The sequence below is a fragment of the Bubalus bubalis genome, chromosome 8, assembly GCF_019923935.1.
Source record: "Bubalus bubalis isolate 160015118507 breed Murrah chromosome 8, NDDB_SH_1, whole genome shotgun sequence".
Lineage (NCBI taxonomy): Eukaryota > Metazoa > Chordata > Mammalia > Artiodactyla > Bovidae > Bubalus > Bubalus bubalis.
Genome location: NC_059164.1, coordinates 36,071,485 through 36,088,347, shown reverse-complemented (window position 1 = coordinate 36,088,347; position 16,863 = coordinate 36,071,485). Strand labels below are relative to the sequence as shown.

General features: G+C 34.2%; 1 protein-coding gene across 8 annotated transcripts in view; it reads right to left on the bottom strand.

Moving 5' to 3' along the window:
• Positions 1-16,863, bottom strand: part of SEMA3A (semaphorin 3A) — a 533,509-nt gene that overhangs the window by 136,689 nt on the left and 379,957 nt on the right. For all 8 annotated transcript variants that reach the window (XM_044946571.2, XM_025291021.3, XM_044946573.2 and 5 more), the window contains one exon: positions 13,477-13,596. In XM_044946571.2, the coding sequence (XP_044802506.1) occupies positions 13,477-13,596 (120 nt within the window). The remainder of the gene's footprint in view (positions 1-13,476; positions 13,597-16,863) is intronic.

Below are 16,863 nucleotides of genomic sequence, written 5' to 3'. Positions count from 1 at the left end.
AAAGCTGGGAAGAGCTATTGTTAATGGTCAGAGTCCTAGAAAAGACTAAATCATATGACAGCAGAATCTATACTTACAATAGATATGATACAAATAATAAAAAAGAAAAGTCACCATCACCACCCTTTAGGATACAAAAACTCACAAACCTTAAAGTTACCCAAATTTATAAAGTACAGATAAAATATTTTTGCTTTGGATATTTGCAATAGCTGAATGATGGACAATGCCCAGGCAATATCTACCCCTATATACAACTGATCCATTTCAAAACAATCATTTTTCCCACAGCTTCCCTAAGATACATGGAAAGTAGATTAAAATCTATATTTACAAATATATATTCAGGCAATCTAAACTGACATATGTTCCTTATATTACACCTTCACTATTTGTCTAAGATGTTGCTATCACTATGGACATAAACATACATATATATAATATGTAAAAAGTTATATAGATATATACTGCATATATACATATATATTTTTCCTGTTGAAAACATTTGTAGAGAACTCACTGCAGGAATTATAAATAATTTAAATATAAATCAAACTGTAATAATTTTAATATCCTTTTTCTAAATCAGATTTTCTTAGGACATGTTGAGGTCTATGACTATAAATAAATTTGTTCCTGAATTCTTTTTCTTTTCTCATGCTCTGTGTTAACACTCAACTGGGTCCCCACCCTGTTCATTAAACCCTTTTTCTAACAGATGTTTCTTTTTTCCCTTTTTCTCTTTCATGTTATCCAAGAGAGATCAAAGAGTTTAGTCATTCTTGTCCATTGTATGCAGAGGTGTGTGGGTGAAATTCTGTATGATTCTGCTGTTCACAGTGTTCAGGTTGCCTTCCTAATGTTTCAGTTACTTTCGTTGATAATATCTGATATGTGTTGACTGCTACAACTAATAGAAATCATCTTTAACCTAGTTAGTTTCATGAGAATAAAGGAAAATAGTGTAAAGTATTGAAACAATATTCAAATTTTATCTATTTTTAAGAGACTATTGACTTATTTTGGAAAAGGAAATAGTACTTTTGTAAAAGAAATCACACAATTTTTCCCTCACAACATAGTTTATAATCAGACTCTGAAAGCATGGAGGAAGTACAAGAAAAGAACTTTTCAAAAGTAATTATTTAATATTACTTATACATTTTATTTTTAAAAACTTATATAAACAACTTGATACAAATGAAATATTGTGCCTTTCATGTCCTTTTCCACGTGTGATAGTGAGAATGAGGCCATGTAGTATAATGGAAAGAACTCTTAATTAGCTGTCAGAAGAGCTGAGTTTAAGTTCAACTTTTAACCACAAAGTAGCCAGGGGATTTGAAGATACTATTTAAGCAATTTGAGTTTAAATTTTCTATATTATGAAATGGAGGATAGGAATTAGAGGCGTTATGCAGTAACTATAAGCTATAGTATTATAAACAAGCACTTTTGTGCAAAAATTTATGGAAATTGTGGTCACAGTTTAACTCTGGACACATCATTTTTTAAAAGTAAGATATCAGATATTGCTGAGCTTTGTGCTTAGGATGTTGCTAGGCTTCAGTAGTCTTGTGTATATCAAATTTTGCAACTGAATATTTTGTAGTAAAAATTTCAGGTCAAAATATTTTTCTTAGTAGCATAGTTGAAAAATACTTTTCATTTATTTCTTAGAAGCTTGTTACATTTTTCAGACTTTTATTAGTATAAGGTAGAAAAGTGAATGGATTAAATTTTTTTGTCATCCCTGTGGCAAACACATCATTTGGTTTTGTCATATCATTTCACCTGAAGTTGATTTTAATCAAGAGACTGAAAACAACTGACTGCCTTATGCATTTTATGAACAAAGGGATGTTAGTTCACTTCTATCTTTATGGATATTTACATTGTTAAAATGGAAATATTTTGCTTATCAATGGCATGATATTTTCCTATTCCTCTCTCAGATAAGTCATTGCATTTTATTCTAGAAAAAAATTCTATGTGTCTAAGAGATTGTGCAATCATAGCCATGAATTTTTTAAAATTCCACACTGTTAGGAAAATTTGCAAAAATTTAACAGTGTCAAGGTAGTAGCTAGGTCTGCTCTCTAGCATGATATAATACAAAGAATAGGTTTCCCTTCCTACAAATCTTCCATTTGCGTCCAAGATTTAGGCCAGCAAAGGGCAAGTCGATGTGGGATACTAAACATCCATCCTTTCCAGGTTGAGTAATTTAAATATGAGGTAAGACAGCTATTAAATGCCAACAAAATATAAATCAAAAGAAGAAAAGTTTGCCAGGATAAAAGCACTTAAGAGGAGCTTGAACCCTGGCGTGTATACAAAACCCCATTTGCAACATTAGAAAGATCCAGACTTTCAGCCTCTGTATAAAGCTGTGTATTAATCTCAAGTGAGGTATCTTAAAATAGAAGCTAGTCTTGAAGTTCTTAATCATCAAGCTACTTTTTAAAGTATATATCCATAAGGCATATTAGATAGGTATTTATTTATTATAAGAGAAATTCTGATGTATAAAATTGTTGAGGAGACCAGTTTAATGTCATTTCAGTGGCAGCAAAAGTCACACAATGAATCAGTGACAGACCTGTGAATTGATTTTTAGATCCCATTAGACTCCCTTTTTAACCGCTCAGCAATTCCTGAGATTGCTTTCAGTGGCCAGAGATGCACAATCAAATTAAAACAGCAGACTGGAAAATAAAAATAAAATAAAATGGAAAGTAGTTGTTCCATGCGGATTGATTTCTGACATATAAATATACAAATCTCAAGCTGTATTCAGGCATTAATATCAAATTTTCTATCATTTATATAGAAATGGATTTAAATTACTGAAATATATGAGTAAAATAGGCAAAAATAGAAATAACAGTATTAAGTGGAAGATGAAAGCCTACACAATTCAATTTCTGAGGCAGTGATTAAAAAATGTCTATTCATGTGAATATATATTTATCAAGATACATTTGTTCTAGCTGGAAATTCTAAAGATTCATAAGTACAAAATTATTTTTGAGTAAAATTATTTCTGCTTTCAGATATGCTAATATTTTCATCAGCAGAGATAGCTTGATAAGGCCCATTTACGTTAAGGAAAATGAAATAAAGACAATGTCAATTCTCTGTTATTTGATAGTCTGTGTGCCATATAAAATTACATATTTTCTGTTTATTAGAGAATCTAAAATTCTACATAAAATAATATCCAGACTTTGTGTTCTTGAATTATGACATGATCAAAATACCAAGAAATAGTAAGATACATTTCATTGCTAAACTTATTTTGAATAAGAAGTGGGAAACTCATTAATTTTTAAAATATTTTAAGAAATCTATCTCAATTATATGTCTATTAATGCTACAGAATCTGATTTTTCCTTTTGCATCAAAAAAAAAATTACAACTCTCTGATTGTAGTCAATCCCTGTGTCGGGAAGATCCCCTGGAGAAGGAAATGGCAACCTACTCCAATATTCTTGCCTGGAGAAGCCCATAGACAGAGGAGCCTGTTGGGCTACAGTCTGTGGGGTTGCAGAGAGTCAGACATGACTGAGTGTAAAACATATTAGCATTTTTTTGTGTGTCTAAGTGGAAGTACCACAGGCAAGTTTTATTTTTGCTAAACACATTTATTACATAGAGAGGGAATTAGTAGAAAAGAAAGTGATTTCTTTTGTGCGGTGTCTAAAGGATATTAAGCTAGGTAAAATAAGCCAGGAGCAGAAGGGCAAATGCTGCATGATTTTAGTTATGTGAGAAATCTAAAACAGTTAAACTCATAGATTGAGAGAATAGAATGAGAGAATAGAGCAGTGGTTGTCAGGGGCTGCAGGTAGAAAAATGGGGAGTTGCTGCTCAATGGGTATAAAGTTTCAGTTACACAAGATGAGTAAGTCCTAGAGAGCAGCTGCACAGCATGGTGCCTATAGTTAACAATAGTGAATCGTGCACTTAAAAAGTTAAGAGAGTAGATTTATGTTAAGCATTCTTACTACACCAAAAATATATATAATTAAAAAAACACACATAGGACAGCATCCTACCAGTGGGGATGGTACGACATCAGTGCAGTATGAGACATAATATTGACGTCACTAGAAAAGTCACATGACAAACTGACTAGCTGTATGATGATAGGGAGGCTGCTGAATTTTTCTGAGAGTTTCCAAAAGTGAAAAGTGGGGATAGCATTTCAGTCCCTGGGTAATGAATATAAAATGCTATAATATTCATAAAACCATCAAATATGCCAGCCATGACAGTCATTAATAGTAATAAAATTAATTTAAAAGCCACAGAGTATTTATAGCAGGAGGAAAACTGGGCAGAAAAACAAGGGATAAACTGGATATATTAGTCTCACAAAAATCTCACAAAATCAGTATAAGCTAAAATATAATAATGAAATTAAAATTAAAGCATGGTTTTCATTTAAAAATAGCTATTTCTAAGTACAATGCATCTTGTTTCTTTTTGTTATTTTTTTTAAAACAAAGTGTGTTTGAATTGCTTTCACAGATGCATTACACAAAATAGCATTCTCTGGATTTACAAGTGTGGAGAAACCATGTTTTTGTTATACGCCATGGGTGAGAAATTCACATAACTTTGCATATGGTAGCTTAATGTTTTATGCACAACATAAAGTCAGCTTATTTGTAGACTCAGAAGTGAAGTAAGCCACAATATGCTATAAAGCATGTTTTATCTAATTGTCACAAAAGAATTGGGAAACCACTTTTTCACTGGAGAGTTTAAAGAGTATCATCATGTCAATATACATCATGATTTATGATATTTAGATGCTATATTATTATTGTTTGTTGTGAGAATTTGAAACATTACTCAGTATCTTTTTCCTCAGTATCAGTCCAAGTTCTCATTATGTGACATTTCTGAACTTTTGCCATAGTCTCAAAATGGATATTCCTATATGTCCATCCCCTACCATGAACACACCGATACTAAAAATATGTTTCAGAACCAATCATAGCAATACTAGTAGTAACCTTCTATGGCTTTGTATAGCTCTTGACTAGATTCCCAAAATCAATTTGATTCTAATTTTCCAGCTCCTTTTGAAAATCACTGTACTCTATGCATGCTGAGACATGTGCCACTTACCAATGCCTTTCATGTCTCTGTCCTTCTATTCTATCCTTCTAGTCTTACTAAAGGATCCTCCACATCCATCAGTATTTGATCCAGTTTTCAAAGCCCAGCTTAAACATGATGGCTTCTGTTCACTTCATCAAGCTATCCCTTAATTACAGTTATCACTTTGTTCAGACTAGGCATACATTAAGAAGTTCTGAAATATAAAATATAAATACATGACAAAATCTTTAATAATTTAAATAAGAATTAATGATTTTAATCCTCCTCTCCCCCTGCACCAACCGGTACTTTCTTTTAAAGGAGCAGATTCTCGACTCAGACATAAAGCACTGAATAGCATGATTGCTTCAGGCCCATTACAAAATACCCATGGAAACCTTAATTTTCTCATCAATAAAATGAGGATGTGATGAGTACGTACTTCATCAGATTTTGTGAAGACTAAGGTAACGTACTCAATGCTGCCATTACAGAGCATAATTATTGCTGGTAAATACTAGTTGTTGGGATTATCATTATCATTGCTCATGTTTTCACCAATGTTGAAGTTATATATCTATGTATGTGTTCAATCTTTGGGGGCAGACATTCATCTTTATATTCCTCACCATTATTATTAGAACCTTACTTAGGAAAAATGTTTCCTATGTTTTTATTAATGTCAATTTTATCTTAATGACTATAAATTGCTTTGGAATACAAATTGCTTCCAATAATACAAAGGCATTGATTGTAGCAGCAGAACAGAATTGTAGCTACAAATCTGAAGAATCCTAGATTATAAATGCTAAGCCTCTATTATCTTCTAGTATTGCCAACAAAGGTCCGTCTAGTGAAGGCTATGGTTTTTCCCGTGGTCATGTATGGATGTGAAAGTTGGACTGTGAAGAAAGCTGAGCGTCGAAGAATTCATGCTTTTAAAATGTGATGTTGGAGAAGACTCTTGAGAGTCTCCTGGACTGCAAGGAGATCCAACCAGTACACTCTAAAGGAGAGCAGTCCTGAGTGTTCTTTGGAAGGACTGATGCTAAAGCTGAAACTCCAATACTTTGGCCACCTCAAGCGAAGAGCTGACTTATTGGAAAAGACTCTGATGCTGGGAGGGATTGGGGGCAGGAGGAGAAGGGGATGACAGAGGATGAGATGGCTGGATGGCATCACCAACTCGATGGACATGAGTTTGGGCGAACTCTGGGAGCTGGTGATGGACAGGGAGGCCTGGCGTGCTGCGGTTCATGGGGTCGCAAAGAGTCGGACACGACTGAGCAACTGAACTGATCTGATTCTCTTAAATCTATTTAATAAAACTTTTATACCAAAACTTCTGGTTTTCTCATTATACCTTTCCTTTTCACCTCAATGCTATTCATATTACCTCACACTGATTCTCAGCATCAGTCTTTGCTATTTCTATTTCCCCAGATCCTCCAACTTCCAAACAGACCACATGTGGTAAGACTGGAGCAACTGAGAACCACAAGGAGCCTAGAAGAGAAGTCAACACACTAGAGCAAGGATAGCGTCCTCAGATGTGAACACAGGAAACAGGGGACACTGTCTGCTTAAAAGGTAGCTCCTTAGTGGGCTTCCAGTTACCTTACATTGTATATTTTCTAATAGTAACTACATTAATAAGATTATAAAGCTAAGTATAGGTTCTTCATGGTTAAAATTAAGTACTGACTAGAGAACAAATACAATTGAAATCAGAATTAGCAAACAATATCTTTGTAAATCTTGAAAAGTAAATACCTTCTTACAATATGAAGGTGATTCCAGTGACCAGGAGTTACAGTCAGAACTCTCCTTTGTGCTCTGGGGTAATTTACTTTCCTCTGAAGCACAGCAAGATCTTTCATACGGCCCATTCTGACCTCCACTTGGCCTTCACTTGGCAGGAAGACAGTGTTTGCCTATCAAGTCAACTCTTGTTTCCTTCTCATTAGCCCAAGATATTACAGGTATATCCTTGGCACTCACATGTTTATAAGCCTTAAGCGAACAAGGGCACTAAAATCTTAAGATTTTACATGATTATGAGGTAGTTATCCAACTAGTTTAGAATGGACTTATATAATTTTCCTCAGGTTATCATCAAAGTGAACCATTATGATTTAAAACAAATCTACAAGATAACTTGCTGAGGGCTATTTGGAACACACACCAAGAGGAGGTGAATGTATTCTGATTTGTGGAAATTCAGTTTAAATTTTTTTTGCTGTGTTTCCAAAGTTTCAAATATATGAAACTAATACCTTCCTTCTCACACATATACCCAAGTTGTATTTTTACAACCTTAACCTTTGGTTCCAAATGAACTACTTTAGGCAAGAAGACAAAGAGATAAATGAGGAAAAACAGAATGTGAGTCCAAGGATAAAGAAAAGGTCCTGAAGAGGAAGGACAGGAAAACAGCCTAAACAGGTGAGCAGGTGCTGGGGTTTAGCACTACTCTATTTTTTGTTTGTTTTGGGAAAAATATAATATTGATAACAAGAGTTTTTATGAACAGAAATCTCCTCTCAAAATACATTATATATGGAATGAGTGCAAAGCAACCAGTCAAGAGGGTACAGTAGAAGAGAATTAAGTTGGAGTTCACATTATCAGTGACAAATTACTCCAGGAAATCAAAGGTCTTTGTTCCAAACCAGCATTCATAGTTCATGAGGAAAAGGAAAAATACATTGGTTAAAGTACTGTTTATCTTTTAGTTCTCATGTCTGGGTTGACTGTGAATAAAGATGCATTTAGGAATTGAGTACTACAGATAATAAAGTCTTTTAATAAGTAATTGATAATGACATCATGCACCAATATGGCCTTAGAAAATTTTTAATTTTGTCCAAATTATTTTTCTGGTACTATGTGAACTAGATCTGACAAAACATGGAATGAAATACCCTGCAAGTTAAGAACTGAATGTTAACATTTCTATTTTTTCTGTCATTGTTTTTAGGAATAACAGGTGGCAAAATATGGTGTAGGGGGAAAAAAAAAGAAACCCAAACACTTCACCATTAAACCAAATAAGTATAGAGAGTAAAAGTGTATTTATCTCATTAACTATGGTGTTTTCATATCAAATATTTAGAGCAAACAAGTCAAAATATAAAATGGTCATTTGAAACATTTTAAACACAATAAAAGGGATGTTGCTTTGGATTTTCGGTTCTCTTTCTCTCTTTTACCATTTTTTTTCCCCCTAAACTTGTTTCTAATAATTTAGGTCTTCCTACTACCTCACTTGGCCACTAGTTCTTTTAATTTTGAGAAACAGACTTCTTGATAATATCTAGAGTTTAGAATGTTAATAGCTCATAGAAAATACACTGGTGAATTGCTAAAGTCACAGAATTTATGAACTGTGATTTTTTTCCTCAAATACAAACACAAGAGCATTTTAAAATTTAATTTGCAATATAACTGGTGGTACTGTTTCTTCAGCATTGTAATTTGTATGGTTTCCTGTCCAACACAATTCAAGTATTGAAAGATTAGGGGGGAAAAAAAACCCCCTAGAAACCATAATGGTCTTACTCCAACCACATTTGGCTCAGATTCACAGTGCAAATGCGGATGTACTGCCTCTGGTGGAAATAATGAAGCCAAGAAGAAGTCACCAAGAATCCTGACTTCTGTTAGTCTACTAACCTACTAATTTATGTTATTCTGCTAACGTAAGTGGGAAAAGTCAGACTCCAACGCATGATCTAAGCAAGATGGAAAGATATAACCACCCTAAAAGAATGCCTCATTGTTTTACCAAAATATCTAAATTTCTTAACTTGGGCATCTCTTCTTGTACTCTTTCTACAGTACAAGAAATAAACTTTTATTCTATTGGACTCAATGACAAAATAATTTGAGAGAGATAACTCAATTAGAAAAAGTTAATTAGATGTATAAATTAGTCAACTGAACTCCAGCTACCACTTAAGTAGAATTTTGGCCCTGGAGACTGTTACAAAGAGCATTTGATTCAAAGTTTTACATAGAAGCAAACTCTTATTCTTGGTGGAAGAGAAAAAAACAGACAAAACATTTTATTTTATATCTTGATATATTAGTTGTCATTGTAGAAATGACCTTAGAGATAGCCATTAAGCTTTACTGCATTTCTTAGTGTCCCTTTGGTTCTATCATAAATTGAGATCATGGCATTATGAGAGTATTTATAGAGTTAATATTTTCCAGGTCTCATCTGGGTTCATCTTTCTTTAGATTTCCTCCCAGTACACAGAGGAGGCCGTTTTGGAATTTGAGAAAACAACCAGAGACTTCTTCGGCTATGCCCCTCCTAAATTCATACATTTTTTATTAACAAATGTAAATTTGAGAGGGAAATACCATATAATAAAAGTCTTTGGGGAATATTCTGTTGCGTAAGGATGGCTTACAGTTTTCATTTGAATGGCATGATATTGAGAGCTTAAACTAAAAAATCATCTGTACTCTAGCTCTGAATCATTCCTCCTGCGAACTCTGCATGAATTTTTATAATAAACACACACATGTGTATGAAGCATGTGACTTCATAGGCAGTTATCTTCAGGGTCAAGTACTGTTGGAGGATAACCAAGAATTGACTGACACATATCTTACAGAACTGGAGTTAATTAATAGGTCTACCAATTCCCAACTGCACTACAGGAAACACAAAATCTGCTTAATACAGCAATCAATGACATACTCTGTATGGTCATAAGGCATTCACTATACAGCAAGAGGAGATTTCAGAATATAGTATTCAGGAGTTTAAATATTGCTATTAAAGTGCAGGAAGAGTAAAGTAAGATTATTCACAATCAGAAGACTAAACAAGGATTTCTTTGCAAACTGCTTATTATTATTTAAAAGGAGTTTTTTTTTTTTTAATTTAATTTTATTTTTAAACTTTACATAATTGTATTAGTTTTGCCAAATATACCTGTGGTGGATTCATTTTGAAATTTGGCAAAACTAATACAATTAAAAGGAGTTTTTAATTTCTTCATATTAGATCTGAAGCTATTAAATGATAAAGGAAGTTTTGCTTTGTTTCAAAAGTGATATCTTTATTTCTGTGGCATCCAGCCATCTTGAAAGGGTTAAATCTACAATTTCTAACAATGGATTTTAACAATCTTGGGGACTCAATATAAGACAGTTATTTTAAAGACACTCAAAGAAAAAACTGTATGTTAAAAACTCCATGAAGTCATGATAAAAGCAAAATGTCTTTTTTGTGTCATAAAATTATTTATAATATGTAAAGTACTTTAAAAAAGAAACTATTTCATTGTTTTATGTAATGAGGACAGGAAACAGCAGTGTATACTTGTTACTTTTTCAACCAGAATATAGGAAAAGGTTTGTCTTAGTTCTGTCTGAAAGCCCATCCCTGTAAATAAAAGTTACTAAATTCAAACTTCAGGAGATCTTATGAACTCTAATCCAACAAGCCTGGCCTCAGTCCTGCTTGCTATTTTATTTCTTATTCTGCCAATCCTTCCATTACCATCATGACTCTCCTAACTGCATGAAACACATATTGTCTCATTGTCTCAAATTCAAAAACAGTATAACTGTTTAAATACAAGTGTAGTATTTTAAGTACCAATAGAGATCAATTTAAAGCAGATTCTCTTTTAAGGCAGTTTAGCATTGAAAATTGAATTTTATGTTGTCTAGACAAGCCATCTTGATAATATCTTTTCCAGAATTTCCTAGATTGACTGTCTAGACTGCTCCCAATTCCCCCAGATAATTGCATAATCATCTTCCCTCTGACCCCTAAATAGTCTGGAACAGCATCTCCCCATAACACAGTTGGCATGCAATTCAAGACCACTGAGCTTCTGAGGGAGGACTTTTCTCAAAGGTTCTGAGTTTTAGAATTTCAATAAAACACTTGTTCATCAATATCCTACCATAACGTGATTGGATGGGAAGCTTTATTTATTTATTTCAGTGGAGGAAAAGGCTTCCTCCATTTTGCTGGGTAAATGGCCTGGCTCCTGTACCTCTTCATCCTCCCATCCACTCTTAAACCAGCAATGAGTAGTTGATGAGTTGAGAAAGAGGGAACTCTGCTAAAGAACAACTTCAGAAAGAAAAATTTATATTTGGGGAAAATTGTAAAAATACAGAAACCATATGTGATATTTTAATTTAAATGGCCATCAAGATCATCTAAGCTTCAAAATTAAAAGTAGAGGAATTAAGCTAAATACAAAATGACCTGGCAAGAATGAGAGCCCAGTGCAGTAACTTATAAACTCTGATGAATGAGGTACATTTAATAGCAAAGTGACAGTTATTACCATAAAAGCTCCAATGGCTTTCATCCTGCAATACACATTCATATTTTAAAAATTACAATCTGCATTTTTTTAAGAACCTACTACCCATTAAGCAATGTCAAACTCTTATAACTGCATGAGGTAGAGGCCATTCTTATCACCATTTTCTAGATTAGAAACAAAGACACAAAGGAAATTAGTAGCTTACTGCAGATTAAGTATCAAGCATTGAACTAAGGTTGGACAAAAGCTCTCCAATGAAAGGCTAGAGGACATGAGTTTAATAATGAAGGATTACAACTCCTTGAGTTTCTATAGCAAAAAAATGTCAGTGGGCCATGCCATGGTTGGAGAATTGGGAGACAGTTGGAGGTAGTAAGTTGATTTCTCACTTAAATATAAGGACTCTGAGGGTCATAGAGGTTTGCTTTGTTTTTACATATTATGAGACAGAATCTGAGAGGTTAAGCAATTTTCCTGGACTCCACAGATAGTAAGTTGTAGAACATGATTAGAAGCCAGAAATGACCCTAAAGCCCACCTATTTTCCACTAACGCTGTGTTTGGAGCTCAGTTATCTGGGTCCCACTGTCCCATATAGCATGGTGCCAGACAGATGTGAAAAGTCCAAGACAACATGCAGAATGTTCTCCAGAGATATCTCCAATAAACATAAAAGTGGGACCCAAGTTTTAGGGTGCCTACCTATTGAAAATAGCCTAGAAGCAGGTGAAGAAGGAAAGATTTATCCAGAAGTTGCTCAAAAGTTAATTATGCAAAATCTGCAGGACTATACGCAAGAAATTATTCCTAATTTCATCAATACAAAACAAGTAACTTAAGTAGAACTGCCTTTCCTTAATTTAATTTACTTAAAACTCCTGGGTATGTCATCAGGTACAGAATGCGAGCTGGTAAAAAAAAAAAAAAGGAGGAGGATGCACTGGAGGAAGAGGTTTATGAGGGCAAATGTCTAAACTCGTGAGAACTTGGGAAAGGGTTTTAATCTTCTCAGGATCATCAGGAAAGTCATAATAATCATGTTTAGTCTAGAAACCACATAGCCTTAAAGGTGTCTTCTTATACAAAGAAGGTACAACACAAAAATGTTTCGATTATTCAGTGTTTGGGTTGTAAGAACATATTTGTATCACTTTTGGATTCCATAAGAAAATATAGAGAAAAGATTTAAAGTTATAAAGAAGTGGCTAACATGTAAATTATATTTAACATTTAGGATTCCAGAAACATTCTGGGAACAAACCTTTTATCTGATGAGTAATTCTGGATTCCAATTGGAAGAAAATTCTGTCACAAGATTTTTTCACCACATGAACACTTTTGTTTTTCATAGGATTTTGTGCCAAAAATTATAAAGGGCTTATAATTAAATGCTATTGATAAATCCAACCCATGGAATTGCTTTCAAACTAGAAACTTTTCCTTTAAATACATCCCTAATTTCAAGTTTTGCTTAAATTTACCCAACTTAATTTTCTCACTAAAACATCTTTTAGGAGCAAGAGACAAATTAACATTTTTTATCTTTTTTATCCTGACAATATTATAGTCCAAAATATAAATATAATGCCTAGCTAAGCAAGAACACAACTGTGAGCAATTTAGGTCAAACATATGATCAGAGCATTGAGCACATGTATGGCATCCTTTCTTAATCCCTGGGCAGAAGAAAACAACTGTGGGGGCAGACACTTCTGGCTGAGAAGGGAAATGGTGGGGAAAGCTGGCAATATACAAATGAAGGAGAAAACAGTACACATGCAGCCTGCTGACATCTGCTGCACATGCAAAATGGATTGGACTCAATAGAGAGGAAAAGCAAATGCTTTCTTCCTTCCTTCTCCCTGTTTCAGTTATTGTTGAGTGATGGTCTCAATTCTTTTTGCATTCACAGATTAAAATTAATAATAACATCTGAATCCCAAGTAGGACCTACCAAACAGCAATTTCTTCAATGAAGTAAAGAAATTAGTAATAAAGTATTTGAAAAGGAAGGGGTCATGGACAAACACCATTTTTAAAAAGCGAGCTTTACCTCAGGATGATGTCCAATTTCAATGTAGGTGCAAACTGGATGAAAAGCCCCCGTTCCACAGGCATACAAATGAGTCTGATTATAAGCCTTAAGCACCTTGATGAAATTAGCACATTCTTTCTGTAAAACAAAAGGAAAACCAGTGAGTTCTAGCAGTGAGCATGGCTGAGGTATCCTTTAGTGTGCTAGGCATGTTTGAGCAGATTTCTTTTGTGTCCTTTCACATTAATTTTTATAGCTTATTATTCTATTGTTTGTTCACATTATTATGTGAGACACAGACAGGGTTTGCTCTCATTGTTACATGAAACAAAGAAGTTCTTATTTTGGGGGGTAAAATATAATATTCCCTTTAATGTTTTTATTAAAACTATAATTTATTTATTAAAAAGTGGAATAAAGTTATAGATAACCAATTATCATAGGTGACTTTTCTGGAAATGAAGGAAACAGAAAATTATTTAGTCAATTAGTTAAATCATAATAATGATGAAAATTTATTTGCAAAAGTCAGCTTTAAATTTGGAAAAGTAAATAAAAAATAAAAGACAATAAAACCTTCTACTAAACATAAATTTGAAACATCATCAGTAACTCATAATGATTGGCAACTAACTTTGAACTTTAGCAGTGCTACTTATTACTGGGCTGCCCTGGTGACTCGGATGGTACAGAATCCACCTGCAATGCAGGAGACCCAGGTTTGATCACTGGGTTGGGAAGATCCCCTGGAGAAGGGAATGGCAATCCACTCCAGTATTCTTGCCTGGAGAATTCCATAGACAAAGAGTCGAACATGACTGAATGACTAACATGCACACACACACATACACACATACACACACACACACACACACACACACACACACACTGATGCTTACTAGTGAGCTTTACAGACTTAAGAAGATAAAACCACCTCCTCTTGAAAAAAGTCACTGAAACCTCAAAGATGGTTTGTGTATAAGATGAGACAGAGAAGACATTAGAGTTTAGAAAGTCTATAGACTGAGGGTCTTTATTAGAGTGGCTATATTTAATAAATATCTTCATGAGTACATGTACATCATAAACCGATACATGGATACCCTTACCAATGAGTCATGGATCTTCCAGGTAAAGAACAGCTACTTTATAAGAGGGGATTATAGTCATATCTTATTATGTATAGAAGTTTAGACATTCCTTCCATTTCATTATCCAAATGTCACCTAATAAATATGATAGAGCTATTTATATTTTTCTATATATTCTATCTGTAGACCCTATGAAAGAAAATGTGTTTCTACAAACAAATAGGAATCTTAGCCTTCTGTTCCTGCTAAGGGAAGATTCAGGGGGAAAAAAAAATTAGATGAAGTATAAACTGGATAATTTTATTACCAAATTAACCCTGAGTTGAAAAGATATACTTTTTGCAAAATATTTTTAAATAAATGAGTTGCTATCAATACTGTAAAAAGAAAACAGTGAAAAGAGAAATTCAAACTTGGTGCTCTGTGACAACCTAGAGGGGTGGGATGGGGTGGGAGGTGGGAGGTAAACTCAAGAGGTAGGGGGACATATGTATACCTATGGCTGATTCATGTTGATGTGTGGCAGAAATAGCACAATATTGTAAAGTAATTATCCTCCAAGTGAAAATAAATAAATTTATTTTTAAAAATCTTCAAATAAATGTTATGGTCTATAACCATATAAAAAATCTTAAAATTAAATACATATAAGTAGAAAATATGAATTTGTCATGGGACATACATTATCTATTTTTACATATGCAACCGAATATTAATAATTGCACTGACATTTTATGGTTTTATAACATAAAATTCTCACCACTACTATTTAATATAGTTTTGGAAGTTTTGGCCACAACAATCAGAGAATAAAAAGATAAACGGAATTCAGATTGGAAAAGAAAAAGTAAAACTCTCACTGTTTGCAGATGACATGATCCTCTACATAGAAAACCCTAAAGACTCCACCAGAATATTACTAGAGTTAATTAATGAATATAGTAAAGTTGCAGGATATAAAATCAACTCACAGAAGTCCCTTACATTCCTATACACTAACAATGACAAAACAGAAAGAGAAATTAAGGAAACAATTCCATTTACCATTGCAATGAAAAGAATAAAATATTAAGGAATATATCTACCTAAAGAAACAACAATTATGCTGTGAAAGTGCTACACTCAATATGCCAGCATATTTGGAAAACTCAGCAGTGGCCACAGGACTGGAAATGGTCAGTTATCATTCCAATCCCAAAGAAAGCCAATGCCAAAGAATGTTCAAATTACTGCACAATTGCACTCATCTCACATGCTAGTAAAGTAATGCTCAAAATTCTCCAAGCCATGCTTCAGCAATATGTGAACCGTGAACTTCAAGATGTTCAAGCTGGTTTTAGAAAAGGCAATGGAAGCAGAGGTCAAATTGTCAACATCCACTGGATCATCGAAAAAGCAAGAGAGTTCCAGAAAAACATCTATTTCTGCTTTATTGACTATGCCAAAGCCTTTGACTGTGTGGATCACCATAAACTGTGGAAAATTCTGAAAGAGATGGGAATACCAGACCACCTTACCTGCCTCTTGAGAAATCTGTGTGCAGATCAGGAAGCAACAGTTAGAACTGGACATGGAACAACAGACTGGTTCCAAATAGGAAAAGGAGTACGTCAAGGCTATATATTGTCACCCTGCTTATTTAACTTATATGCAGAGTACATCATGAGAAATGCTGGGCTGGAAGAAGCACAAGCTGGAATCAAGATTGCTGGGACAAATGTCAATAACCTCAGAAATGCAGATGACACCACCCTTATGGCAGAAAGTGAAGAGGAACTAAAAAGCCTTTTGATGAAAGTGAAAGTGGAGAGTGAAAAAGTTGGCTTAAAACTCAACATTCAGAAAACTCAGATCATGGCATGCGGTCCCATCACTTCATGGGAAATAGATGGGGAAACAGTGTCAGACTTTATCTTCTGGGGCTCCAAAATCACTGCAGATGGTGATTGTGGCCATGAAATTAAGAGACACTTATTCCTTGGAAGGAAAGTATTGACCAACCTAGATCGCATATTGAAAAGCAGAGACATTACTTTGCCAACAAAGGTCCATCTAGTTAAGGCTACGGTTTTTCCAGTGGTCATGTATGGATGTGAAAGTTGGACTGTGAAGAAAGCTGAGAGCCAAAGAATTTATGCTTTTGAACTGTGGTGTTGGAGAAGACTCTTGAGAGTCCCTTGGACTGCAAGGAGATCCAACCAGTCCATTCTAAAAGAGATCAGTCCTGGGTGTTCTTTGGAAGGACAGATGCTAAAGCTGAAACTCCAATATCTTGGCCACTTCATGCAAAGAGTTGACTCATTGGAAAAGACTC